Genomic DNA, 26,233 nt, shown 5'->3' on the forward strand with positions numbered 1-26,233 from the left:
CAGTCTGTCAGGAACACTACTAGTCACAGATCAAAACGATTTTAGTCACTTAAAAATAAACGTGTACATTTAATATATATCCTAATTTTTAAGTGACCAAACCTCACATTATGTGTATACTAATAAAAACTATATAAAAAATTATATTTGTGTGTATTATCTTAAGTGTGTATATTTGTGTTTAGATGTTTTGTACAGCACTTTGGTAAGACTTGTGGCTGTTTTTAAATGTGCTTTATAAATTAATTAATCTTGAAACTTGAAAAACTACCTAAACATAAGCTACCATGGTTGTCTGACACGTACAATCATGGAATTATCTCTGTACTATGGTACCGCGATTGTACTTTATAAGTTTGTTTAATGCCCTATTATGGTTATCATTACTAAAATACCAATATTTCTAATATAATAGTGCATGTATTGCAAGTACTGTATACGTGAAGTAGCCTATAATGTACAGCTAGATCACATTTGGTTCTATTATTAAAAACTAAAGGCTAATTTTACATCTAATTTATAAAAATACCTCATATTCAGCATGTTAGTTTTTACAAACATTCGTAAAATAGCAGTTAAATACATTCCATTTCAAGTATGATAAATTATCAGTACTTGATTATGAAATTCGGACAACATGGGATCTCATAATGGAAGTGAATATTTAATTAGACTATTTTAAGATTTTCAAAAGTCAAACAAGTCAAAAGCACAGAGACATTTGGGTGATGCGCAATGTTGTGGGTAACTCATTACAAGTAACTTAAGTAATGTAATCAGATTACTTTTTTCAAGTAACTAGTAAAGTAACGCATTACTTTTTCAATTTACAACAAAATATCCAAGTTACTTTTTCAAATAAGTAACGCTAGTTACTTTTTCACATTTATTGACTGACAGCTCTCCTGTCCCCATGTTGAGAGAAATATAGTGAGGTGTTGTGTGCGCTGTGTAAACATAATGGTTATTGTAGTTCTAGACTAAATCTCACTTGCAGGAAAGCATTCAGTATTCCTCAAAATGAATAAAAAAACTTTTATAATGAACTGTATTAAATTACACAAATATACTTGTATACTATGTATTTAATCACACTTCATTAACCAATGTATTTGCTGCTGCAATGTCTAATTCAACCATACTAATAAGCAAAAATGACTTTAGATTAGATTTAGAAATAAGAGTGTTGAACTTCCTTCTGTATCCTATTGTTCTTTAATCCAGAAAGTTTTGTTGCATGAAATATGCATTTCCTTCAGTCTGAGGCTTATTCATTTCACTTTTGTTGTGAAAGGGCCTTAACATTTGCCAAAAATATAACTTTTTTTGTTGTTATTAAAAAACAAACAAGCAAGCCCAGCCCAGGTGAGAAAAAGTAAAGCAAAAGTAATGCAATATTGCAATCCATTAGCTTTCCTGTAGCTCAAACAGTAGACTGTTGGTGCTTGCAACGCTAAGGTAATGGATTTGATTCCCAGGGAAAGCAAGAACTGATAAGAATGTAAATGTGTACCTTGCAATGTAAGTCGCTTTGGATAAAAGTGTCTGCCAAATGCATAAATGTAAATTACTTTTAAAAGTAACTGTCCCCAACATGCGTTTAATGTAAACTCATTTAACATTCAAAAACTGAACCGTCAAAAGCTCTTTATTAGTACTCAACTTCAAAGAAACCTACAATGGTAAACTAGCAACTCATTCAAATCCAGACCCCACCGTAACCATACTGTATCACGTCTATAACACAAATTCACGTATGGAAATGTGCACAGTAAATGATGTATATGGTTCAGGTGCAAAAACAACAAAAATAAAAACGTCAAGAGTCAGCAAATGAATTGTTTCAGATCAAAAATATGGATTGAATAATCCGATTTATTTTCTCTTTTGAGCACAAGGCTTGTGTGTCTTAATACAAATATAAAACGACTTTGGCAGATTAAAAAAAAAACACTATACAAATTGCTTTCCTGCAACACTAAGGGCCATGTCAGAGTCCCGACGTGTTGATGTGAGGTCAGTCTTGTCCTCCCGTGAGTTTGTGGAAGAGTTCTTCATCTAATGTTTCATTCTGGTCTTTTGAGCGCGTTGAAAGGAAAATGTATCCTCCGATATACTCGTGAACCACTTTGCAGTCGCAGCTCTGGCAGGAGAACGCAATGGACACGCTCTGGTCAAACTCAATGGCCACCTGTAACACAAATAAACACACTCAAAAAAAGTCATCTTTGCACCAGCCACACGAGTTACTACGGTTATTTTACTCACCTGTTTAATCTCCCAGTTGACGTTCCATTGTTTCATGTTGGAGAACCTCCAGGTGGTCACAGGCAAACCGGTTGACATGTCGATGCGGATCAGCCTGTTGTAGGAAATCCCCAGGAGCTCATCTTTCTTGCTCCCTCTGAATCTGTGGCACGCAAAAGACAAAGTGAAATGATTTTGATTTTATTTCATGGTTGGAGGGTTCAAAAACCATATTCAGACTTGAGTAATGCCAGGCACAAATCAATCTGTAGTTCAGCAAAATTACCTGAAAATACTATTATGTCTAATTTATGAAACAAATCATATTCAGCATGCGTTTGAATGATTCATTGACTATAGTTTGTTCAAACAGACTTTCACAGATGCATGTGAAGTATCTGTATATTGCATTTCAAGCACCAAAAATGATCAGTGCTTGATTATGAAATTGACAAAAAGTCAAAATTGGACCTTATAATGAAGGTAGACATACCATTCTCAATGAGAACAAAGTTGCAATTGCAATTGAACCTTTAATTTTTGTTTTTGTTAGACTTGTAAATTTTGATGATGTGTTAATGTAAACTCATTTATTATTTGAAAAATTGAACTGAAAAAAGCACTTAGTTAGGAGTACACAACTTCAAAGAAACCTAAAATTTGAATCCTATGTCATTGTTTAAAGGCTCAAAAACCCTAGAAATGTCCCCGAGAAATAACAGCCACAAATCAACCTGTTGTTCAGCAAAAGTACTTGACACTGGAAATTCTATGTCTAATTTTTGTTAGTAAAAAAAAAAAAAATCATATTCAGCATGTGTTTGAATGATTCCGTGACTATATAATTTGTACAAACCGCTGTGAAGTATCTGTATATTTGAATAATGAAATTAACAGAAAGTCAAAAGTGGACTATACTAAATTAATAATTGAATAGTCCTATGCATTTAATATTATTGAAATACTAAATGAAAAAAAAAAAAAAAAAAAAAACCTTGAAATTGAAAGACAACTCTCATTAAATGACCATTTTCATTTTTCAGAAAACAAGACTAGACATTTCGATGTAAACTCATTTAACTGAACTCTAAAAAGCACTTATAGTCCACAACTTCAAAGAAAACTACAATCTTAATCATAATTCATGGTTGAAGGGTTCAAAACCAAACTCAGCCTTAGTATGTCCCTAAAAATGCATTGCACAAATCAATCTGTTGTTCAGCAAAATTACCTGACGATATAGTACTTGATGCCAAATTCGGGCAGGGACTGCCAAGCTTGGATAAAACGCATTTTAGCCTCCATGAGGGAAAGCTGGGAAATATTGTGATGGGCCTCCAAGATTCGTGTGGTCAGCTAAAATAAGAAGAATACATAAAAATGTTGCTATTATTGTAACAGATCTCAGACAGCCAATGATGTTATGTCATAGTGAAAATGAGCCATATCCTGCCATTCTGTGTGTCGACATGTAATTTCACCTGTTTGGTCTTGTACTTCTTTGCATATCGAGGAGAAACGAAGCACTCGGCATTCATCTCCATGGACTCTACGTCAGGCGCTGCCTGGCCAGGAGGGGGCGCTAGACTCTTCATCTGCAGGAACGACTGGATGTTCTTCACCTCGGTGCGGTACGAGCTGTAAGCCATCGTCTTTCCTTTAGAGGCCAAAATACAGGCAGCTTTCCACTTGGCGTACTGCGTTTCCTGTTTTCATTTAGTTTTAGCAGAAGAAACAAATAAATGCAAACGCTCATAAAGCTCCTGATTGTAATTCAACCCTGTAAAGCCTGACATATGATATAATAGTAAGAAAAATCTATTTTTTAAGTAGTTTATTGAACCTTTTTATGCATATATAATATGAAATATTATTACAATGTAAAATAACTGTTTTCTATTTGAATATATTTTGAAATGTAATTTATTTCTGTGATGTCAAAGCTGAATTTTCAGCATCATTACTCCAGTCTTCAGTGTCACGAGGTCTTTCAGAAATCATTCTAATATGATGATTTGCTGTTCAGAAACATGTATTATTATTATTAATGCTAATATTTTTGTGGAAGGTGTGATTTTTTTTTTTAAGGATTCTTTGATGAATAGAAAGTTTTAAAAAACAGCATTTATTTGATATCAAACCTTTTGCACCTTAAATGTATTTACTGTTTCACTTTTGACCAATTTAATGCATTATATTTAAAATAATAATAATTAAAAAAAAAATAAGTTTGCATGTTTTATGTTTTGTATCATATCTGATACTTTTATAGTGAGAATATGTAGCTCACATTTGAGGAGGAATTTTTTTAGCGCAATTTTCCACCGGACAAATTGCGCTTGTTAACTCATGATTTCTGTTCTGTGCGTCTGTGCGCACCAATCTTGCACTTCTATCTACTCCTCAACCAGACCACCTAGAGACTTCGGGTTTTCGGCATTATGTTAAGGAAGGTCTAATCTCGGGAACGCACAAAAAAAATCCAGGAAAAGATTTACTATCTCTTAGTGTTGTGATCCCATGAGGTGAGAAAATTGCGCTAAAACACTCACTGAGTTTTTATTACTTGTTTCCCCTCAGAGACCCAAACTGAACAGAAATATGCAATTTGTTGTTGTTGTTGTTATTTATATGGCCAAAAAGTAAGATGAAATTCAGATTTTGAACATGCATTTAAAAAATGCATTTAAAACAGTTGTCACTCTGTTTCCCCCCATAATACGTCTTAATAATATGAAGCTTAGTTTAGTTCTTTAGTTTTAATCATAGGGAGCAAAACATATAATGAATTACAATGATGATTGAGAAATTAACCAATAAACATTCCTCGAAAGCCTAATGTGTTATATTTGACAATTTAACATGATTTTTCAAAAAAATTATAATCAAGTAAGTAACATACATTTATTCAGCTCAGTAAATGTTTATTGTGAAATATTAATAACAATACGTTTCTTATGTTCACTCTATAAAAAATCAAAAGGACGTGTGGAACAATCTGCATATAAAACACAAATATAAAACTCACATTGTCACAGCGAATATAAACCTCGTTCATTCCGTCAGCTGCTGGCAGTAACAGCTTAAGGCCAAACTTCCTCTCGGTGACGTTGACATCAGGAATGACCTCACATCCTGTATGATTAATGATACGCATTATCCCGCTGATGCATTGGCTATATTAAAATGAATGATCTTCTCTCTGATTGGCCGCTCACCTCGTAGATGGAGTTGCTCAATGGGCTCCTTATTGGCAGACTCTTTGTTTTTGAAATAAGAAATGGTGGTGTCCCTAAAAACAAACCAGTACTCCTTATACGGCTTTAACGTCAATCGTTTGGGCCTGTAGAGCAAACAAATGAACAGGTAAGTAAATATGCACTGTATAGTTATTGCAGATTATTGCAGTTCTAGACACAAAAAAATGTTTTATTGACAAAAAGTACTGTTTTGTACATGGAACCATGGTATATGAATAGGCTATCATTCAGTACCATGATACGCATCTAATTAACAATTATCGTCTGTATCATTTATGGTCTGTTTACCTCAAAAAAACTATTTTTCAAAAGATTATTTGTTAATAATTTGCTTTGCTTTCAAAGAGAAATCTGTAACAACCTAGACTTTTATACTGAAATAGTAAGTTGATTTTTTTTTTTCTCAAACAATTTTGATAACCTTAAACTCACCTAAACAGTTTAAGTGTATCTTCCAGCTTTGGAATATCAGTGATATCTTCCTGGAAAAAAAAGCACACGTTAATATTCATAAGATGGTAAGATTTGTAATGTTTTTTTGGAAGAAGTCTTGAAAAAAAGCTGTATTTATTTGATCAAAAACAATTATATTATACAATATTTTTACTATTTTATATTTGAATATATTTTAAATTGTCATTTATTCCTGTGATTCAAAGCTGAATTTTCAGCATCATTACTCCAGTCTTCAGTGTCACATGATCCTTCAGAAATCATTCTAATATGCTGATTTGCCGCTCAAGAAACATTTCTTATTATTATCAATGCAAATATTTTTTTGGAAGGTGATACATTTTTCAGAAAGTCTTGAAAACCAGCATTTATTTGATATTACTTTTGTAAGATAAATGTCTTTACTGTCACTTTTGATCAATTTAATGCATCCTTGCTGAATAAAAGTTTTAATTTCTTTAAAAAATCTTACTGACCCCAAAATTATGAACAGAAATGTATATAAACTACCTTAAATATCAGCCAGATTCATTTCAGATATAATAAACTGGCTATTATACCAGGCAACCTAATATCAGTCATAAAGCTAACATCCTTATGAAGAAAATCTAATCATAATGTCATGAAAATCACAGATACCAGGATCTTATCAGCGTTCCGTCCTTCCAGGGTAGATTCTAAGTTTGAGAGCGCAGCCTCGACTTCATCAATCTCTGGTTCATTGGAATTAGTCAGTGGCTCCGTTGACAAGGTCAGTTTACAGATGTGATACTAGAAAAGATTCAAGTATTATACATTTGAAACGCCAATTAAGATGAATTGCAAAAACTAGCACCCAAAACTCATTTTGGTCAGTCAATAACGGAGTTCAAGACTAAGAAGACACTGACAAAATTATACATTTCACCTATGAATGAATATAAATAGAGTTTTAATGGCGAGTTCTCAGTAAATAACTAATGAAGTAGATTACAAACTTTACTACATGCTAACATTACAGAAAAAACCTTGTACAGTAGTTTCAATGCACATCATTTTAGCAACAAATAATGTGCTGAAAAGGTGGGAGAATGCTTGTCTGTGCAAGCATTATTCTGTCATCTAATATTCTGTCTTTTTTTTGTTGTTCAGGCATGTCTCCCATCATCCTGCATTCAAAACAGATTTTCCTGCCCCAATTACCACCTGACCTGAGCCACAGTGGAGTGACACAGTTAGCCAGATTTCCCATCTCACACTGATCATAGATATAGATTACCAGCACAAAACTGCGTAACTGAATGCTATTTTGTGTTGTGGAATGTCACATCCTTTGTCCTCAAAGTAAGTTATCTCATAGCTTCAGGCGAGAAAGGACGACACTAAAGAATTCACCGTAACTCAAAACCATTTAAGATATGTCATTACACTAAATACTATATGTTAGAGCATACCTGTCAGATGATGTTTTACTATAGTTAACAAAAACTAAAGCCATAAAAAACTATAAAATAAAATTTAAAAAACAAACTTTTTTTCCCCCAACATTTCTTATTTTCCTTTAGCGTAACTTTTACTAAAATAAAAAATATTTTTTAAAAAACTTCAGAGACATTAAAATAAAAATGTCAAAAAACAACAAAATTACTAAAACTAACTAATATTAAAATGAAAACAGAAATTATAAACAAAAGCTAATGCAAAATATTAATAAAAACTATAATAGTATCTCAATTATACTAAAATAATACTGGAGCCAACGAATGTTTTGTCTTGCTTTCTGGAACTGGAATAAATCTGAAATAAAATAATGAACAGAAACAAAAAAATATGTTCTAAGAACGTTTTGCTACCATCCTCATTTAGTTATGGAAATGTTACATATGATTTTTTTTTTCTCCTGAAAGTTAAAAACATTTTTTATATAAATGTTATGAGAAAGAAAAAAAAATCTGATTATGCAACATACCATTTTATCATTTTGCAAACATTATGGGAACGTTACTTTCGAATGTTCTCTTAAACATTCAGTAGTATCTAGTAAAACAGTAGGTAAACAGTAGTAACTAAAAACTTTAAAAGTAGTAACTTTTTAAAAATGTAAGATGAACATCCAACTAAAACGGTTTAGAAAAAAAAGTCCTATGAATGATCTATAATACCGTTTTTGTGCAAAGATTTTGAGAACATTTTTAAAGACCAGATAACTCTGAATGAATGTTCTATTAAAGTTTGCTCATAACTTTGAGAGAACTTTTCCAGAATGTTAGCCAAAGTTCTGAGATTGTTCCCTGTTAGCTGGGGAACTGAGAACAGTCGTCCTGTACCTGCAGGGATGCAAACATGAGCATTTCTTCTTCAGTGCAGTCGATCTCCTCCAGCAGTATCGCCCAGCGGGCCTGTTCATACAACTGTGTGATTCTCACAGCATCATACTACGAGAAGAAAAAGCTCATTTAGACATATCGGGCCATCTAACGTTGTCATCCATAAACATTTGAGTCACATCTCAAAGATGCCATTTTACAAAGTCTTGATTTTGTTTGTGGAGTCTACTGGAATAGGTTGTTATGCTTGAATTTTCAAAAACATTATTTTTCACATATTTAACATTGTTGCAGCTCCTCTCTTCCCAGTCTGTCAGTAACACTCTGTTTTAGTTCCAGTCTATATAAAGCCCCTCTTTTTGAAAAGGAGAGTTAGATAAGTCCATACATATCCTTTTCATCTCCGTGCGTGCTGTAACTCTGTCTGACGCACCCACCGCTATCCTAGCTTAGCACAAAGACTGGAGGTAAACGGCTCCAGCTAGCATTCTTCTCCCAATAAGTGACAAAATAACGCCAACATTTTCCTATTCTCAGAAGGCGAAGCACTGCTACTTCTGCGGAGTGATTTACTCCAACTCTGAGCGAACTCTCTGCTCCTCACCACGGGGCTTCTCAGGTGCTGCGAGCAAATCACTCCACCCAAGTAGCAGTGCTTCGCCTTCTGAGAATATAGTTCCCAGTATGTATACGGTTAGAAGATGGCTGTGTCTCATGTGACCTTGTTATATGTACACGCTGTGACTATACAAATCACAACATGTAAATAGGAAAATGTTGGCGTTATTTTGTCACTTATTGAGAGCAGTATGCTAGCTGTAGCCGTTTACCTCCAGTCTTTGTGCTAAGCTAGGCTAGCGGTGTGTGCGTCAGACAGAGTTACGGCACGCACGGAGATGAGAAGGGTATGTATGGATTTATCTAACTCTGGGGGATACGGTGAGTCCCAAAAAGTCGGCGTGTTTCTTTAAACGAGGAATATTGTGACGTGTTTGTTCCCGGAAGAAAACTCAGGACTACAATGGAGGAGTTTCAGGGAGTTCAGAATCAGTGCTCACTGATATAGAGAATAACTCATTTCGGAGTGACTTTGTGTTTTGTAACTTTGCAGAACTTTTTAATGCTCAAACAGCAACATTACACACTAAAGAAAGTTGAACATGTAAAAAAGCATAATAGGTCCTCTTTAATATAATGTGGTATAATTTAAAGGAATAGTTGGTCTCTCACCTTTGGGTTGAGGTCAAAGAAGCAGTGGTACTTGAATCGCAGCAGGAGTCTGTCATTTTCCTGGATTCCCTGTTCCATCAGCGAGCGAGAAGAATCCAGCCACCTGCAGATCAACGTCTCAGTTAGAATACACAAATTCACAAAAACTGATCAATAAATACAGCAATATATTAGTCAACATGACAATTCTCATTTTTTTATGTTGCCCAAGGGTTTTAATAATAGTGCACATTATTTTAAATGCATGTGCCTCGTAAACAGAATAAATTCCCCTCCCTCTTGCAGCAACATCTCTTCTCTTCTCTGATGATGTGTTTACTGGCGTGAGGGCGGGGCAACCTGTCACTCATGAGATCGACCAATAGCAAACCACAACCATCCAACAATCCAATCAATTCCCAATAGACAAAAGCAAGTCCTGTCCTTCATTTTTGCTTGGATAAATGTCACAAGAGGGAAGAAACGACTATCACAACTTTAAGTCAATTCATTATTCAAAGCGTGTGCTACTGTGATTTTACCATAGTAAATTATTGTTTTTGGGAATGAGGTGAAATATATCTTGAATAAAACAGTAGAAACAGCAATATGCTAAAATAAATGTTGAACAAAAAAAAATTTATGTATACATAGAGTAATATAGTTGTAACTATTAAATCTATGTGTGGCTATTGTAATGGCACTGAATGCTTTGGAATGAATGTCCAATCAGATTTTAGAAACAAAACTACCTGTGTTATGAACTGAAGTATGAAGATCTATTAATAAAGATATTGAAGGAATCTCTATTCTTGGAGACATAGGATCAGGGGTCAAACACTATCATTCAAACATTTAATTCAGTAATTTAATGCATCCTTGCTAAATTTAATCAAAAGTGGCAGTAAAGATTTTTATGTCAAATAAATGTTGTTCTTTTTAACCTTCTATTCATCAAAGATTTCTGAAAAAAATGTATGCATCGGTTTCGGCAAAATATTAAGCAGCACAACAGTTTTACACATTGAAAATAATCTAAATGTTTCTTGAGCAGTAAATCAGCATATTAGAATGATTTCTGAAGGATCATGTGACACTGAAGACTGGAGTAATGATGCTGAAAATTCAGCTTTGCATCAAAGCAATACATTTTAAACTGTAATAATATTTCACAATATTACTGTTTTACTGTATTTTTGATCAAATAAACACAGCCTTTGTGAATGTAAGAGACCTCTTTTAAATGGTAATGTAAGTGTGCCTGTCTGTGTCTTCCTCTTACCCAGCATTAATGGCTGCTTTATCATCCACAGTGAGAGGCTTGTAGAGTTTGGCCAGTTCCTCCGGTGGAAGGTTGGGCTGGCTGGCCGTCAGGGGACTCTCTCCGAACCACAGACTGGTGGAAGACGCAGGAGAGCCGCTCTCAGGGTCATAGGTCGGAGTCATTGTTTTACTGTACAGACCAAGTGCTCCTGTAGAAAGTATAAATGTAAACTTGTAAGTTATTATTTGTTTAAGACTTACATGTTTATCCAAACTGTTGATAACTATCCAGAAGCAATCTACAGTACTTTCTACAAGAAAAAAATACATATTAAAGTGTTTAAAACTTGTACAAAAGGAAATATTTATTCATATAAAAAAAATTGTTTTATAATAAGATTTTTATCAGGAAGCCTAAATGCATAATGCTTACTTAATCACTGTACATTTAGTTAAAATGAACTTTATTTACCTATTTATTTATTTATTTTTTGTATTTATTTATATATTTATTTTGAAGAAAAATTATGTATGGTTAACAGTCTAAGAATATATATTTATTTGAATGAATGTTTTATTGTTTTGTATATTTGTATGTTATTGGTTATGATTAAGTGGTTCTTTTTTTTTTTTTTTTTTTTTTTTTGGTTTGTTGATGCTTGTTTTTTTCATTGTAATAAAAAAAATCCACAAAAAGCAAAATCCTCATGGCCATGTTCAGCAAATAAATACCTCCTGCCATTCCGCTGGCGATGTCCATGTTCAATATCTCATCAATGGCTGATTCTGCACCCTTGTCTTTTTTCTTTTTCTTCTTTGGTTCATCTATTGGTTTCAGAAGAGAAAGTTCTTCAGATCTTCTAATGTCTGAGAACAAAGAATGAAAACATACACAGTTTAGTAAAGAATCAACTAATGTAGAGAAAGAAATAATGGAAAAATTAATTACTCAGCATTTTTTCATGTAAAAAAGCTATTTTTTTTTAACCATTTTTTTAGTTTTAAATGTATTAGTGTCTATTTTTAAAAGTTTCAAATTTAGTTGTATAAAGGCATCTTCATTCAGCTGAGTCTCTCGAAATTCTGTGTAAAAGATGCAATGCTGCATTAAAGTCAGACTAAATTATGTCTGCTCTGACCCACTTCAGCCCCTAGTATAACAATATGCAATTAAAATTGTTGTGTAAATGCATTTATGCCACCTCTGAACAGCATTAAACAGTTGCGTAAAAACACCTAATTGCCACTTCTGAAGTGCTTCTGTGCCACATTTGCAGTTAAATTTGACAATTCCAGTTCTAGTATCAGGTTCAATCAAAAGTGTTAATCATAAATGTTTGTTTTTAATGATTGTCCATTTCATATAATGTGGTATCTAAATGACACAAACCTGAATTAGTATTACAGCACATTCATACATTTTACACAATATTTTAAAATAGGTGAATTAGGGTAAATTTGGACCCTTTTGCCATGGAAATGACTGTAAAATAAAATCCCAATTATCCCAAATTAACCCGATTTCTTTTTCATGTAAGCATTTGTAAGCAATTGCAATGTAATATTTTATAATATAACAAATAAATTATTTTCCTTTGCACTTGTTCTTACTGAGTGCTTTGCAGATCTCAGCCACGGCTCTGAAGACCACACCAGAGAAGGTAACCGGGAGCTTGATGGTCTTCATGTTGGGCAGCTGGATACACAGGGGTTTGTGTTGTGGAGTGTATCGCAGGTCAGCGTCCGCCTGGACTCCATATTTATCCAGAGTCCAGTGTGTCTTCAGCAGCCAGCAGCTCTTCTGCTCCCACCAGATGGCATGATCGGACCAGTCCTGAGGAGCCTCTGACAGAGAACGTCATACTGTGAGAACATGAGCCTGAGACAATGCTCTGATGCCATTTATCTCCACACACACACATATAGAGCACAACAGTAGGGCTCCAAAAGTAAAAACCCCCACAAGCAATTCCATAGTAAAACAGATTTTTGTAATAACATAAACCTTTTAAGACCTAGTACACGGAGGCAAAGTCCCTTTAACCACTTTCGTGGCAAAGATCACAGACGGCTTATTGTTGTTCAACATTCATTACTCGTTAAAACATCACACTCTTACTTGATCTGGACAAACTGAGCATCATTAGAAAGGTTTATGACTCCAGCTTCGATATTTGACCACTGTTTATGATTAAACTGGTTTGCAGTGACATTCATTTCTTAATTTATAAAAGGCTCTTTAATTTATTGAAAGGCTCGTCGATTTACATCAATAGAGCATGAATGGGCCAGTTCTCCTCACCAGACATTAGTCAAAGACTGTAAATGGGTGTTTACAGGGCAATCAAATATTTGATAATAATCTTATCAGCCTTCTCTAAAACTTCTGCAAAGCCTCCCCTGACATGGTCTCGTAATTTTAGAGATATCATCCTCAGATTTGAAATGAAGCATGACCACAATTGTTGCTACACTTTAGTTGTGGTTATAAGTTGCAATACTACATTCACATAATATTTGTATTCATTTAATAAATATATTCTTAATATTTGTTGTTTTTGTTTTTATGTTTGAGCTTATATATCTCAATATCAATAACAGATTCATTTTGAGTCTTGAACTGTAAACTCTCAAGGGTTGGCTTTCTAAATATATGTTGGTTATGTGTCTATTCAGAATGACTTATGAGCAGCAAACTTTTTATTTTGGGTATGTCATGTATGCATCACTTGCCAAAATTAGGGCTGACTGGTAAGGGGCTTTAAGGCATTAAAGTCATTTCACTCAACGGCCATTTTTGAAACGCCTCTCTGGCATCTATTTCAGTCATGAAACTAGTACAGCTCCTATCTCTTTGAATGGGGAAACATAAAATTCTCCAAAGCTGTTTACCAAGCTTACGATTACATTTCATATTTGAAATCACCAATGAAATCTGACAACAACTGTCTCATAAATTTTGTTTTTAAACACTCAAATCATGACCAGCCAATGGACATGTGTAGTCATAAGAAGTACAGTCATAATCTGTTTATGTTATCACAAAAATCTCAGAACTCATGACTGTCTATAGCTGTCTCTAGGCGGGACTTATTTCGCCATATTGTGCATTGCACATTCTCCCATTCATAAGCTGAGTCCCAATTGCATCCTTCAAAGCCCACAGCCTCTAAATTAGGACACAACTATAGTAATATGATATTTTGACGGAGCAGACAGTCACTGTCGCAAAACTTATCTTTTTACTTTATCACAGCATCTATACAAAACATCTTTGCTGTTATTACTACAATAAGAACATGTAACAAGTTACACGTTACATGTAGTAACAATAGTAATAACTGTAAATTATGCATAATTACACACAACTAACTCTAAACCAAACCCTAAACCTAATCCTATGGTAAGTATATGTAGTTAATTATTATTAATCAGTACTTAAAGGTATAATGGAGGATTTTTTACTTCCGGGTGGATCACCTATACTATTGGTCCTCCTAATTGTCAATCATTCTGGTGAATCAATCAAACTTATTCAAAAAGTTTAGAGGGCGGGTCTTATCTAAAATTCGGAAAGATCCTCCACTATACCTTTAAGTGTATAATTACACTGTAACAAGGACACCTTAAAATAAAGTGTAACCAAATAAAGTGTGCCCGGAAAACATTAGATTAATGAGTACTTATTGGGTTTATGTGGAAAAGTTGATGTAAAGCCCTAAAACACCAACAGGTTAGGATATCTAATCGTTTAATTGTGAGTAATGTTATTGCTAACTAAAACTATTCAAAATCATTGACAAAGTTGAAATAAAAAAAATACAAATATAAGATGAAACATTTTTACCTTAACAAATTTAATTAAGTTGAAAAATAAATTAAAGCTATAAATAATTTTAAAAGAAATTAACAAACGGTACACAACAAAATTATTAAAACTTAAATTAAAATGAAAACTGAAAAAAAAGAATATTTACAAAATATTATGACATGCATTACAATAATAGTATATAAATAATACTAAAATAATACTGTTATTTGCTTTTTTATTTTTTATTTTACTTTGCGCACGTTAGTATAGGACTTTGAGGAAATTATTATTAAAGAGCTGAACAGGAAAAAATTTATGTGGAGTGGTTTAATGTGTAGTTAAACTACAACCATGACATAAACCAGACCAGTTACCACAGAGCAATACAAACATGAGGCAATGTTTGATGACACGACAAATTCATTTAAACCTTGATGATTCTTCTTTTACTCACATTTCCTTCATCCTCCACACTGATCATCATCTGACTCACACCCCGTAATAACCTACTAGAAATTCTGGGGTGCCTAATATACCTATTACGTTGACTATAAACAGATTGAGTTCAAATGGCTTCAAGAATGACCATTTACAATTAAAGAGCTACATGGCAAAGCATAGTAATTATCAACTGGGTCGTCTGATGAGTCTGTAGAGGAAATCAGGATGTTTTGCTAACTAACGTCTCTCTGGCTAACAGTTACACAGTGAACTTCAGACCCTGCGTCGGCAAACAACGCCTGAGTCAAAGAACAATAGCTCTGAGCATGAGGCTATACAAAGATACGTAAGGCAAACATGGGCGTACCTGCGCATTTCAACCAGTGTTTAGGACTCTAGAACTGCACTTGAATGGGATCCAGAATACTTCGTTTTTCGTTACTTTGTTTATTTTTTAACAGGGGTTTCCCATAAACTCTGACTGCTTTTTTCAACCCATCCTTACAAAACACTATTCTTACTTTGAAGAGCTTTGGACGTGTTCTTAAAAAGCTTTTCAGAATTGCACTCAGAACTTCTTTTAAATCCAAAGGAAAACAGAGGCTGAAACAAAACTGCAGTTAAAATGGAATGAAATTTAAAGACATTACTGCGGTAAGTGTAGTATTATTAATACATTCATTTTTTAGTATGAATTACACATAAAATATGTTATCATATACACAACATATGAAGTATTTCCAGAAGCATTACTTCCCGGCCAAAAAAAGTTGCTTTTGGATTTAAATAGGCAAATGTTTAAAGACCCCCTAAATAAAAATTAGTGGTGGGCCGTTATCGGCGTTAACGCGCTGCGTTAACGCGAGACTCTTATCGCGCGATAAAAAAAATATCGCCGTTAATCTATTCTCCAAGTTGGGTTGGGAGCTGGCTCAAGCTACACAAGCTATGATGACGCAATCTACCCGCGGCCGCGAGGTACACCCGGCTGCAACGCATCATATTCGTCGTCATCTTAAGTAAACACGGCTGAAAGTGAAAGCTGTTGAAAAAGATCGGTGCAACCCTTATTTGGACTTGGTTCGGATTTAAGCCGTCCGACGTAGACTGTGTGGGGTAACAGTTCGGTAAGTTAACACACGACTAATCCGTTCTACCACCTCAAATTCAAAACGAAACATATCACTGAATACCAGCGCGCGCGTATTATTCCCAATATATCTTAGTGAGTGGTGTAGCACATAATCTCTTTTTATTAAAAGCGCCCAATTTTAAGAATCGTTGTTGTGTTTCTTTTTAACTGAAAAGACATCAGTTAGACAATATTCTAATTTTAAATTTGGGGTTTCATAAGCTCCAAGCCATAATAAACATTAGACCTACTTAAGTCTCTGCAGCTAGTGTACTTAAATTTTATTTATCTGCAAAATTATGTTGTATACTTACAGTTTTGCACAATATATGTTCTCAAAACTACATACACCCTTTCAAAAAAAAAAAAAAAAAAAAAAAAAAAAAAACCTTTAGTAGTTGTTTAGCAGGGTCTGTGTAACCTGTTCTGAAATGGTTTTATTATAATATCGTTATCGCAAGAGGCTGCAATGTATATCACAATATGGATTTTAGGCCATATCACCCATCCCTAATTGATAGCCTATAGTAGTTGATAATAACATAGGCCTACCTAATGTTGCCTACGTACGGTAACAGTACAGTAGTAACCTTTTACAGTCTATGAGTAGAACAGCTTTCTCAAGCAGTTTGTGATGCATTTTGGAAACAGGAGATGAGCACCTGGTCTAATGCGCCACCTGGCTTGAGAAACCCGTTCTCAAAGACTTACTTTTATAGTCCTTATTTGGGTAGCACACATATTCTGAATGCCTTCGGCAGAATTCAAATGAGCCATTTTAATCTAGATTAATCTAGATTAATTTCAAAATTAATCTAGATTAATCTAGATTAAAAAAATTAATCTATGCCCACCTCTAATAAAAATGTAAGTTTTTTTTAGCTTTTAGTACAAATATGTTAGCCTTAAGGTTTTGAATAAGCTGGTGTGTTGCAAAACAATGACAAAATTCACATTTAGGAGATATAAGCATTCAACACTTACAGTCTCTCACGTCGCTAAAATGGATCACAGATTTTTATGACATCACCGCGGATCAGCTTCTCAACACATCTTCTGTCCAATCAAATGCTCTCAAGAATCTAAAGAGTCCCGCCTCCTATGCTATAAATACCACCTGACCAAAGCGACCGTTGACGCGCCACGAAGCAATATGGGTTGGATATGTGTTGGTTAAGATTGAAATGGCTAGAATTTATTCACAACTCTACTATTGAATCCAACGTTTCATCAACACTCAGATTCGCTTCCATGGTGCTGTCAAGTACGACTTGCAGTCTGTGAGGTAAACTAAAAGCTATTGGCTATTTGAAAAGGGGGAGGAGCCATTCAATATGTCCCGCCTTAGCTTCCTGTTTCAGTGGATATTACGTCAACGCATCATACAAAGCTGCGCATTACAAGGCACCTCAGTGGGCCTTTAAGAGCCTATGATTGGATCATTATTGCAGTGATTATTATGTTTCTAGCATGTTATATGTTTGGCAACAGTTCTTCTAATCCTAAGTGATGGAGTGTGTAGTCTTTCATTTCTTAAGCAACCATATAGGAAGACACATCATGGCCATATTCCAGGATGACAATGTCAAGTTTCATCAGGCTCAAATTGTGAAAGAATGGTTGGGAGGGAGCATGAAGAATCATTTTCACACCTTAAATTAATTGAAAGTCTTTGGGATGTGCTGGAGGAGACTTTACAGAGTGCTGGACTCTTGCATTGTCAATACAAGATCTTTCATTGATGGACCTCTTGATGGAAATAAATGTTGTGATGTTATTTCCATCAAGAGGTGCATCAATTTTTGGTCAAGATCAGGAGTCGAGCACTCTGTAAAGTCTACTCCAGCACATCCCAAAGACTTTCAATTAATTTAAGGTGTGAAGATGATTCTTCACGCTCCCTCCCAACCATTCTTTCACAATTTGAGCCTGATGAATCTTCACATTGTCATCCTGGAATATGGCCATGATGTGTCTTCCTACATGGTTGTTTAAGAAATGAAAAGCTACACCAATTCGTGTTCATACTCATGTGTTGGTTCTCAAACAGTACTCACTGATCTTCTCTACAAGTTTGAGCATGAGACCCCCGACGTGGAGATCCCCCTTGACCCGCAATTTAAACTTCATGCCCTCATCTCCCTCGCGCTGGTCCACCTGGATGGTGAGCTCCCAGGAGTTGGCTACGGTAGTGGCCATGATTCTACCTGCAATCAAATCACAGACAAACACAGTTACGACGAACCACCACAGGCACATGATATAGTCTGATCCAAAAGACTATCAGTGTCACAATACTTTTTTCTTCATTCCAAACAGCATATGAATTATTTTATGATTTGATTATTTTATGAACCTTGTTTTATGTTTTGCTTGAAATGTGTGTTATTATACTTAATTGGTGACACTTTACAATAAGGTCTCATTTGTTAACATTAGAAAACTACATTAGTTAACATGAACTATAAATGAATAATACTTCTAAAGCATTTAAAAATCATAGTTAATTTCAACATTTACTGATCTATTATTTAAAAGCTGTATCTGTTAATATTATTTAATGAAGCGCAGCTAACATGAACAAACAATGAACAGTTGTATTTTTATTAACAATTGTTTTACAAAGACTAATAAATACTGTAACAAATGTATTGCTCATTGTTAGTTATTATGGCATTAACTAACGTTAACTAATGGGACCATATTGTAAAATGTTACCATAACTAACATTAACAAAGATTAATAAAATGCTTTAAAAAAAAAAAACACATCGCTCGTGCATTGTCAGTTCATGTTTGCTAATGTATTAACTACAAATCAGACCTTATTGTAAAGTTTTACCACTATTTTTCATTATTGATTTGTTAGGTTAAATGTTTTATATAGCATTACAGATATAAAGAATACATTAAACATTCTGTTTTTGATGTAAGTACAGGTTTACATAGGCTACACAAAATCAGAGGGAGTGACAGACAGAGAACTAGGGTGGAGGAGGGATGTGTGATTACAGAACAGGGGAGACTTCAGCTTAAAATTCCTGACAAGCTGAGACAAGACCACAGTCAGAAACAACAGAACGACTCACAGAGAGCCGTCATCCTGCTGTCTTGTTGGGTTGTACATCAATAAACAACAAAGCCCGGGTCTTACACACAAAAACACAGAGTCAAGATCTGCTGTGTAAACTACACAATCCAAGACTTCAAGGATCTTTTAGTGTGACTTAAGATGGGAAAGCATTAATGTTTTTACAAGTTGCATTTGAGTTCTCAATATTGCTATTTAACCAGGTCTGTCCATGTTCACTAAGGAGGGTGGGGGAGGGAGAGATGTTTGGCTAGATTAGAGATAAAACACACTCTCTGAACTAAGACAACTATCTAGCCCAAGGGCCAAGCTGGTAAGCGAGCAGGTTAACATGTCCGCAGGCTAAGAAAGAAAACTACTCTTCCCTATGTAACAGATACTTGAATTCAGATATAAACAAGTAGGACATTTAATTCATTATACAAGATAAATTCATCAGCTCATGTTTGCATTTGAAGATCATGCAAAAATGAAATGAGGGCTGTAAATAAAAGCAGCTGTGCAGTTCAGAGGGATTCACTTTTCCTCTGCTACAATATGCTGATCTGAAGGATCCATACTGTGACATCAACAACTCTTTTAATCTACAAAGACCCATAATGTAACTGAATAACCCTATATACAAGATATGCTGTAACTAAGGTGCTGCAAATGTCAATTAAAACCATATATGTAAGAATATACTATTACAAAAAAAAGTTGTGCTCAATATCTCGAAATACAGTGGTAGATAGAGATGAATGAATGTAAGCATGTGTATTTACCTCAGAACAGACCAAAATCTCTTACTTTTCCCAAAGGAAAGAGTACAGAATGTATTGTAATGCATAGGTCTACGATCCGACGTTTTTCACAAATAACATGATATAAAACATTTCTTAAATAGGTATCTCATATCTACTTTTAGCCTATATCAAACTCTTAACATCGTTAAAACTAAGCATTTTTCTCCAATAAAATAGCGCAGAGCAAACGAAACAGAAAACAGTTTGACTATATAATAATCTAAATTGAGTAAAATATATATTTTTTTTCACTCACCTGAACGTGTTTCCGAGGATTTTCCCTTTGGAAAGTGAAACAGATCTCCTGTCCAGGTGGGCAAGCTGGAGAAAACCCCGCCCAGAATTCTACTACGTCAAAGACCGGGCTCATGAATATTAATTAAATCGTGCCGCACGTCTCTCAAGCTCTCCAATGGTAAACTCGCGTACGTTAATTGCTTGTCAGTGACGTTACGGTTTTAGATTTCAGCAGCCAAAGCTTGATTTATGAACATTGTTAGTCACTGACTTATAAAGATTAGGAACACAGTCTTCACCATAGTAGCATAATAGCGGTGTGCCATAGAAATACAGGAAGGGCCCGTAACGGAAGTGACTAAGCCACAACGCAAATACCTGAACACTAACTAGGTTGTAATTGTTGCCCAAACTATGACCACATAATGACTAACTCGTGCGCTGTGTCTGTGAGATTTTTAAACCAGTTCCAGCCAACAAAACTAAAGATTTAAACCGGATTATAGGCTACAGCCAGAAGGTTAGCTACGGTTAAAATGGTTAGTCGCACCTTTTACTTAAATTTTGAATAGAATATTTTATAATTTACAAGCTGTCAACCCTGTTTTTTTGTGAAATGGTTTGCTTGAAAAGTTTATATAGGTTACACTTTTAATATTTTGTTATTTAATGCAGGGCCTGAGGATGGTCGTTTGACCGAAAGCTTGGCTATTAAATTTGCTGAAAGGATTCAAGTGTGCAGACAGTTTTATTTATCTTTTGAGATCTTCAGTTGTGTTTGTCTGGCACCTTGTTGTTCGTGAGTGCGGTGTTACTCCTTCAAAATTTATTATTTCACAAAAGTAGGCTAAATATAACTGATGCTTAAAATGCTGATAAATTATAAGAAAATGAGAACAATTAACTGAATTTAAATGAAAAAATTGTAATTTTAATATAGAAATGTTATGTAGCCGAATAAAAATAAATCTTACCATAAAAATGGATTTTTATATCCTAATCTTTCTTCTTTGCTTTCTTATTTGAAGTTAATCTGTCTTCATTCAGTTCATCTGTCCAGCAGAGGTCAGACTTTGCATACTAATGTGCTATGATGGATTTGGCCTGATTTTTTCTTTTTTTTCTTTGTCATGCACCATAGCATTCTTTACATTGGAGTCAAGTACATTGGAGTCCCATGCAAATACCATGGTATATGAATATGGTAATCATGCAATACCATACACTGATGAGAGAGAGACATCAAATGGCACATATTGTGGTCATAAAGTGAGAGAAGATTATTAGTTTCTGAGAAACAGACAGACTGTTTACAGGATTCACATATAAAAAAAAATTAACAAACTTAACCATGTGACATTTTAAACTACAGAAATGCCCTAAAATGTTTCCCAACTGCGTTTCTCCAGCACAACACCAGGTGTTGCTGTACAGCTGGTGTGCAGCCAGAGTTTAGCCACAATTTCGGCTAAAGACTCACATAGTTTCTGTCTCCCTATGGACATTATTTTATGGTTTGGTAAACCTTACAGGGAATGTGGACTTGACCAAAATATCAAATGTCAAGGCTCAGCCTAAAGACCCTAAATATGCGCCGTTATAGCAAACTCCCATGGGAGAAGTGTCCTCTTACATTTATGCTAATTCAAACCATGTCCAACGCTTATGATCTTTTGTTTTCTAGTTGAAAAGCACAACGTTAACACTTGTGTTCAAATTCCTACAGGAACACCAGCAGGAATATTTCATCATAAAGAAGGGGGCAGTACTGTATATCAAACAGACGACCTTTTCTCTGGACTCGACCAATTACTCAGTTTATTATAGTTTGATCAGGCACTCAGCAGCATCAGCGTGTCAAATAGAGAATCTATTGTGCAGATGATTAGATCCTTCCCTAGCCAGTGTTAAAACTCAGGTCGGGTCCGATTGCGATCTAAAACCTAAATCCCTGCTAGGAATCCACACACGGAGGCCAGTGGGATCAAGATACGCTCGCGGTGCGCTCTTTCCCTAAGTGGATCAGTCCATTAAGAAAAAAGAAAAGAAAACATTGTTGTTTACATCCTCCGTATGACCTCATTTGACCTCTCTGCTCCAGCATTCCTGCCATAGTTTTGACATTTAAGCGCAAGTACACGAGGCGGACAGGGAAAACAAGGCTTAATCACACCCAAAGGGCGAGCGGGAGATAACAAAACAACTTCTTAACCTGAGAGTTCAGAGGGGTGATGGATGCCACTCCATCTGCACATCAGCCTTTTCATTTTCTCTTCTCGCCTTTAAAGACGCTCTTCCTGCGAACCCAGCAGATGATTCTTTGAAAATGTTATTTTAATAATTACGAACGCCAGGAGGGCCTCTCTGCGAGGTCATTCCATATGAACTTGAGTTTTGATGCCCAAGTAAGTTTCCACAGCAGGATGAAGCGTGAGCGCAGGGGTTATAACTTTTTAACAACTTCATGTTCCTTTAATTCAAAGAATATTTGCCTAAAAACAAAGAAATTAACTTTCGGTTACACTTTATTTTACATAGTTACATTGTACTTACTCGAATAAGTACTGAGTAATATTAATTAATGCACTTACTATAGATTTATAGGGTTTGGTTTAAGTGTAGTTATTTGTAATTATGCATAATTTACAGTTATTACTATAGTAAGTACATGTAGTAACATGCAACTACGTCACCTTAAATAAAGTATTACCCAACTTTCATTTCAATATCTTTTTAAAAAAGGTCACCCCGAAATCAAAAAATAGTTTATGGCATTTGGAACTTTATATTTATTATGCATATACGTTTTTTTAAGTCAGTTTAATGTAATTTAAGTTGAAATGACTTAAACGTCCAAGTTGATTGTACTTAAAAATTTAAGGCAGCAACCTTTTTTTTCCCAGTGTTGGTATTTCCACTATTCGCTCCATTCTTCCTTTGATTTCTGAATCCAAGAAACTGGTAGCGTCCAATAATTTGCATTTGTAGTGGCATTCTGCACTTTTCTTCAAGTGAATATTCTTCTAAAGGCATACTTCCTCTTCTTCTATGTGATGCTTAAATCTCACTATTGGATCAGATAGCCTTAGTATCACTTATCTTGTGCGACATGTGCTACTGAAACAAATATTAAAAAGTATCAAGTTGAGTTGTTTGCTCATAAAGCTCCCTCTCTGCCGCGTATACCAAGATTTGGATTGTTAGAAAAACAGTTCTAGAAAATTCCAGAAAGTTCTCAACAGAACTAGAAAGTTATAGATAGTTCTAAACAGTTCTAAAGTGTTTTAGGAAGTGCTACTTATAAGCAGTAACGTTTGTTATTATGGTTGTTCCAATTTTTTATCTGGGCTGACTTTTTTAAACTTTGAGGAATTAGGGACTTTTTCATTGTTTTTAAGCTAAAGTTCATCGATTTATGATGCAGGAAATCTTTTATCTGAAAAACAGTCAAAACGTTATAACCCTCGTGAGCACAGAGTCACAGGAGACAGAGAGAGTAAATAGACAAGCCAGAAAGTGCACTGAACCTGTTGGTTTCCGGAATTCTCATTTAGTGCCGTATGGCGACCAGTTTAAATGAGTCTAATTAATTACTTTAAGCTAAAACACATTTACTGTGTAAAGAAGGCATTGTGCAAATGTAGTGCACAGAGGGCTGATGTTGAGAATTACGGGTTACATACTCTAAGCAGTGCAGTCCTTTCTAGTTAAAACTGATTTATGCCATCCCGACATTCCCACACTCATTATTTGTGTCTCACTTGAGTTTTACAATGTGCCTCTGCTCTCGATTAGCGATGAACCCCTCTAGATTTCTTATTTACAGCCACAGATTTAATTCAAGTCAAACATGTCAACATGGCTTAGGAAACAGTTGAGATCACTTGTGTGCATGGATCAGGCTTGGCTAAGTAAATATTACTGGCCTGTAGTGAAAATAAAGCCCGGCTCAGGTTACGATAGAATTAAGCGAGCAAATGTTTGCTGTAGTGACGTTGGCATGTGCGCACACCGTACAATTATTCCACAGACCTCACCGAGTGAGCTAACTGTCTCTATCTCGCACACACAAGCACAAATTACATAGTACAACCACGCGTATGATGATACATGCTCGGTCACTAGACTGAATTTCAGCTAGATGAGTTTAATATTTAGATTACAAAACCCATGAAGCAATCGTTCAACGCAAAAAGAAAACTTTCTTTCATCTGTGGAATATAAACAAAGATAATTTTGCAGCTATTCTTTTTTATATCACAAAAGCGAATGGGGATTCAGGCTGCAAGCAAGAAAAGCACCATAAAAGTAGTCAATGCCACTATATTTCTATACATTCTGTCTAGAATATCTGTCTAAGATTGGGGTCGGTAAGATTTTTTTTTTTTCTTTTTTTTTTTATGAATTCTCTTTTGCTCACCAAGGCCACATTTATTTGATCCATATGAATTGAATGCCGTAATATTGTGAAATATTACTTTTAATATATTTTAAAATGCAATTTAATCCTATGATCAAAGCTGAATTTTCAGCATCATTACTCCAGTCTTCAGTGTCACATGATCCTTCAGAAATCATTATAATAAGATGATTTGCTGCTCAAGAAACATTTATTATTATCAAAATTGAAAACAGCTGTGCTGATTAATATTTATGTGGAAAATTATACATTTTTTGCAAGTTTTTTTGATGAATAGAAATTCATAAATAGTGTTTATTTAAAAAAGAAATCTTTTGTACTATTATAAATGTATTTGCTGACACTTTTGTTTGATTTAATGCATCCTTGACGAGTAAAATTCTTTATCAATTTAAATAAAATTCTTTATCATTTTCTTTAAAAGAATAATACCGATCCCCATTTTGGATGGTAGTATACTAGCCTATATATATATTATACACACAACTTATTATTCACTAATAAACCTTTCCCTTCACTGCAGCTTGTCTCATCAAAGTTACTGTCAATGGCGGGGAAAAAGTTAAAGTCTCAAGACAATCTCATGCCAAGTTCACACTGCACGATTTTCAAAGTAGTCGGGTCACTGTTCATTTCACACTGCATGACTATCTGGGGTAACATTCAGTTGCTGGTGTGTTCACACTGCACGATGGATCAGAAATTGTTATCAAAAATGATAGCCTGCAGAAGATTGCGATCCAAATAGTCTGTGCGCTGATTTGCAGCAAAAAGGAGAAAAATAAATGTTCATCAGTGTTGCATCAGTGAATGTTTTCTTACCTATGCTTTCAAAAATGAATCATTTCGTTAAATAAAATTGCCAACACGACATCTGCAAGAGAAAAAACAATGAGATAACAGATTATTGCAATATGGCTTCATATGCGAAACAAAGTCACATAAGAACTTTTACCCCCGGTTTCACAGACAAGGCTTAAGTCTAGTCCCAGACTAAAATGCATGTTTAAGCTGTTTTGACCGAAAGCAACTTGTATGGAGGTAGATTTGTGTCTTTATTATTCAATCAAAAAAAAGGTTGCTTCAATCAAAAAATATATTTTCAATCAAAAAAACCCGTTTCAATCAAAGAAAAAAAGTGTTTGAATGCAAAAATATATTTGAGACTCAAAAAAATGCATTTGAACACTATTTTTTTTTGCTTGAAAATGTTTTTTTTGATAGAAGTGAAGGTTTTTTTGTTTGAAGCAACTTTTTTGATTGAAGTATTGTTGTTTTGTGTTTGGGCCATATTATGGGTAGGACATTTGTGTCTTTATAATTCAATCAAAAAAGAAGTTGCTTCAAACAAACAAAACATATTTTCAATAAAAAAATCACTTCAATCAAAAAATAAACCTTTTCAATCATAGAAAAAATGTTTTTGAATGCAAAAAAATATTTGAGATTCAAAAAATTGCACTTGAACACTTTTTTTTTGATTGAAAATGTTTTCTTTGATTGAAGTAATCTTTTTTGTGTTTGGACCATGTTATGGGTAGGACATTTGTGTCTTAATTATTCAATCCCAAAAAAGTTG

The 26,233-nt window shown here is 34.6% G+C and overlaps 1 protein-coding gene across 1 annotated transcript; it reads right to left on the reverse strand.

The window, feature by feature from the left end:
* Window positions 1-1,631: 1,631 nt before the first annotated feature.
* On the reverse strand, window positions 1,632-20,568 carry fermt1 (FERM domain containing kindlin 1). The gene is made up of 15 exons (XM_079889447.1): window positions 20,254-20,568; window positions 18,180-18,329; window positions 12,350-12,583; window positions 11,471-11,605; window positions 10,758-10,947; window positions 9,497-9,599; window positions 8,267-8,374; window positions 6,600-6,731; window positions 5,940-5,989; window positions 5,466-5,590; window positions 5,276-5,382; window positions 3,729-3,953; window positions 3,479-3,603; window positions 2,269-2,410; window positions 1,632-2,191 (listed from the first exon to the last, which is right to left on the reverse strand). Exons 2-15 carry the CDS (start codon window positions 18,319-18,321, stop codon window positions 2,018-2,020), a joined length of 1,992 nt encoding a protein of 663 aa, XP_079745573.1. The 5' UTR covers window positions 18,322-18,329; window positions 20,254-20,568; the 3' UTR covers window positions 1,632-2,017.
* Between the last annotated feature and the right edge of the window lie 5,665 nt (window positions 20,569-26,233).

Source organism: Squalius cephalus, assembly GCF_949319135.1.
Source record: "Squalius cephalus genome assembly, chromosome: 12".
NCBI lineage: Eukaryota > Metazoa > Chordata > Actinopteri > Cypriniformes > Leuciscidae > Squalius > Squalius cephalus.

What these genes read in the sequence shown, in the direction of transcription:
- fermt1 (XM_079889447.1), bottom strand. Translation starts at nt 18,321, where the DNA reads ATGGCCACTACCGTAGCCAACTCCTGGGAGCTCACCATCCAGGTGGAC. An exon ending in CAAACTTGTAGAGAAGATCA is followed by an intron (nt 12,584 to 18,179) that starts GTGAGTACTGTT and finishes GTTCTCTGTCAG; the next exon opens with AGGCTCCTCAGGACTGGTCC. An exon ending in CGCCAGCGGAATGGCAGGAG is followed by an intron (nt 10,948 to 11,470) that starts GTATTTATTTGC and finishes TACTTTCTACAG; the next exon opens with GAGCACTTGGTCTGTACAGT.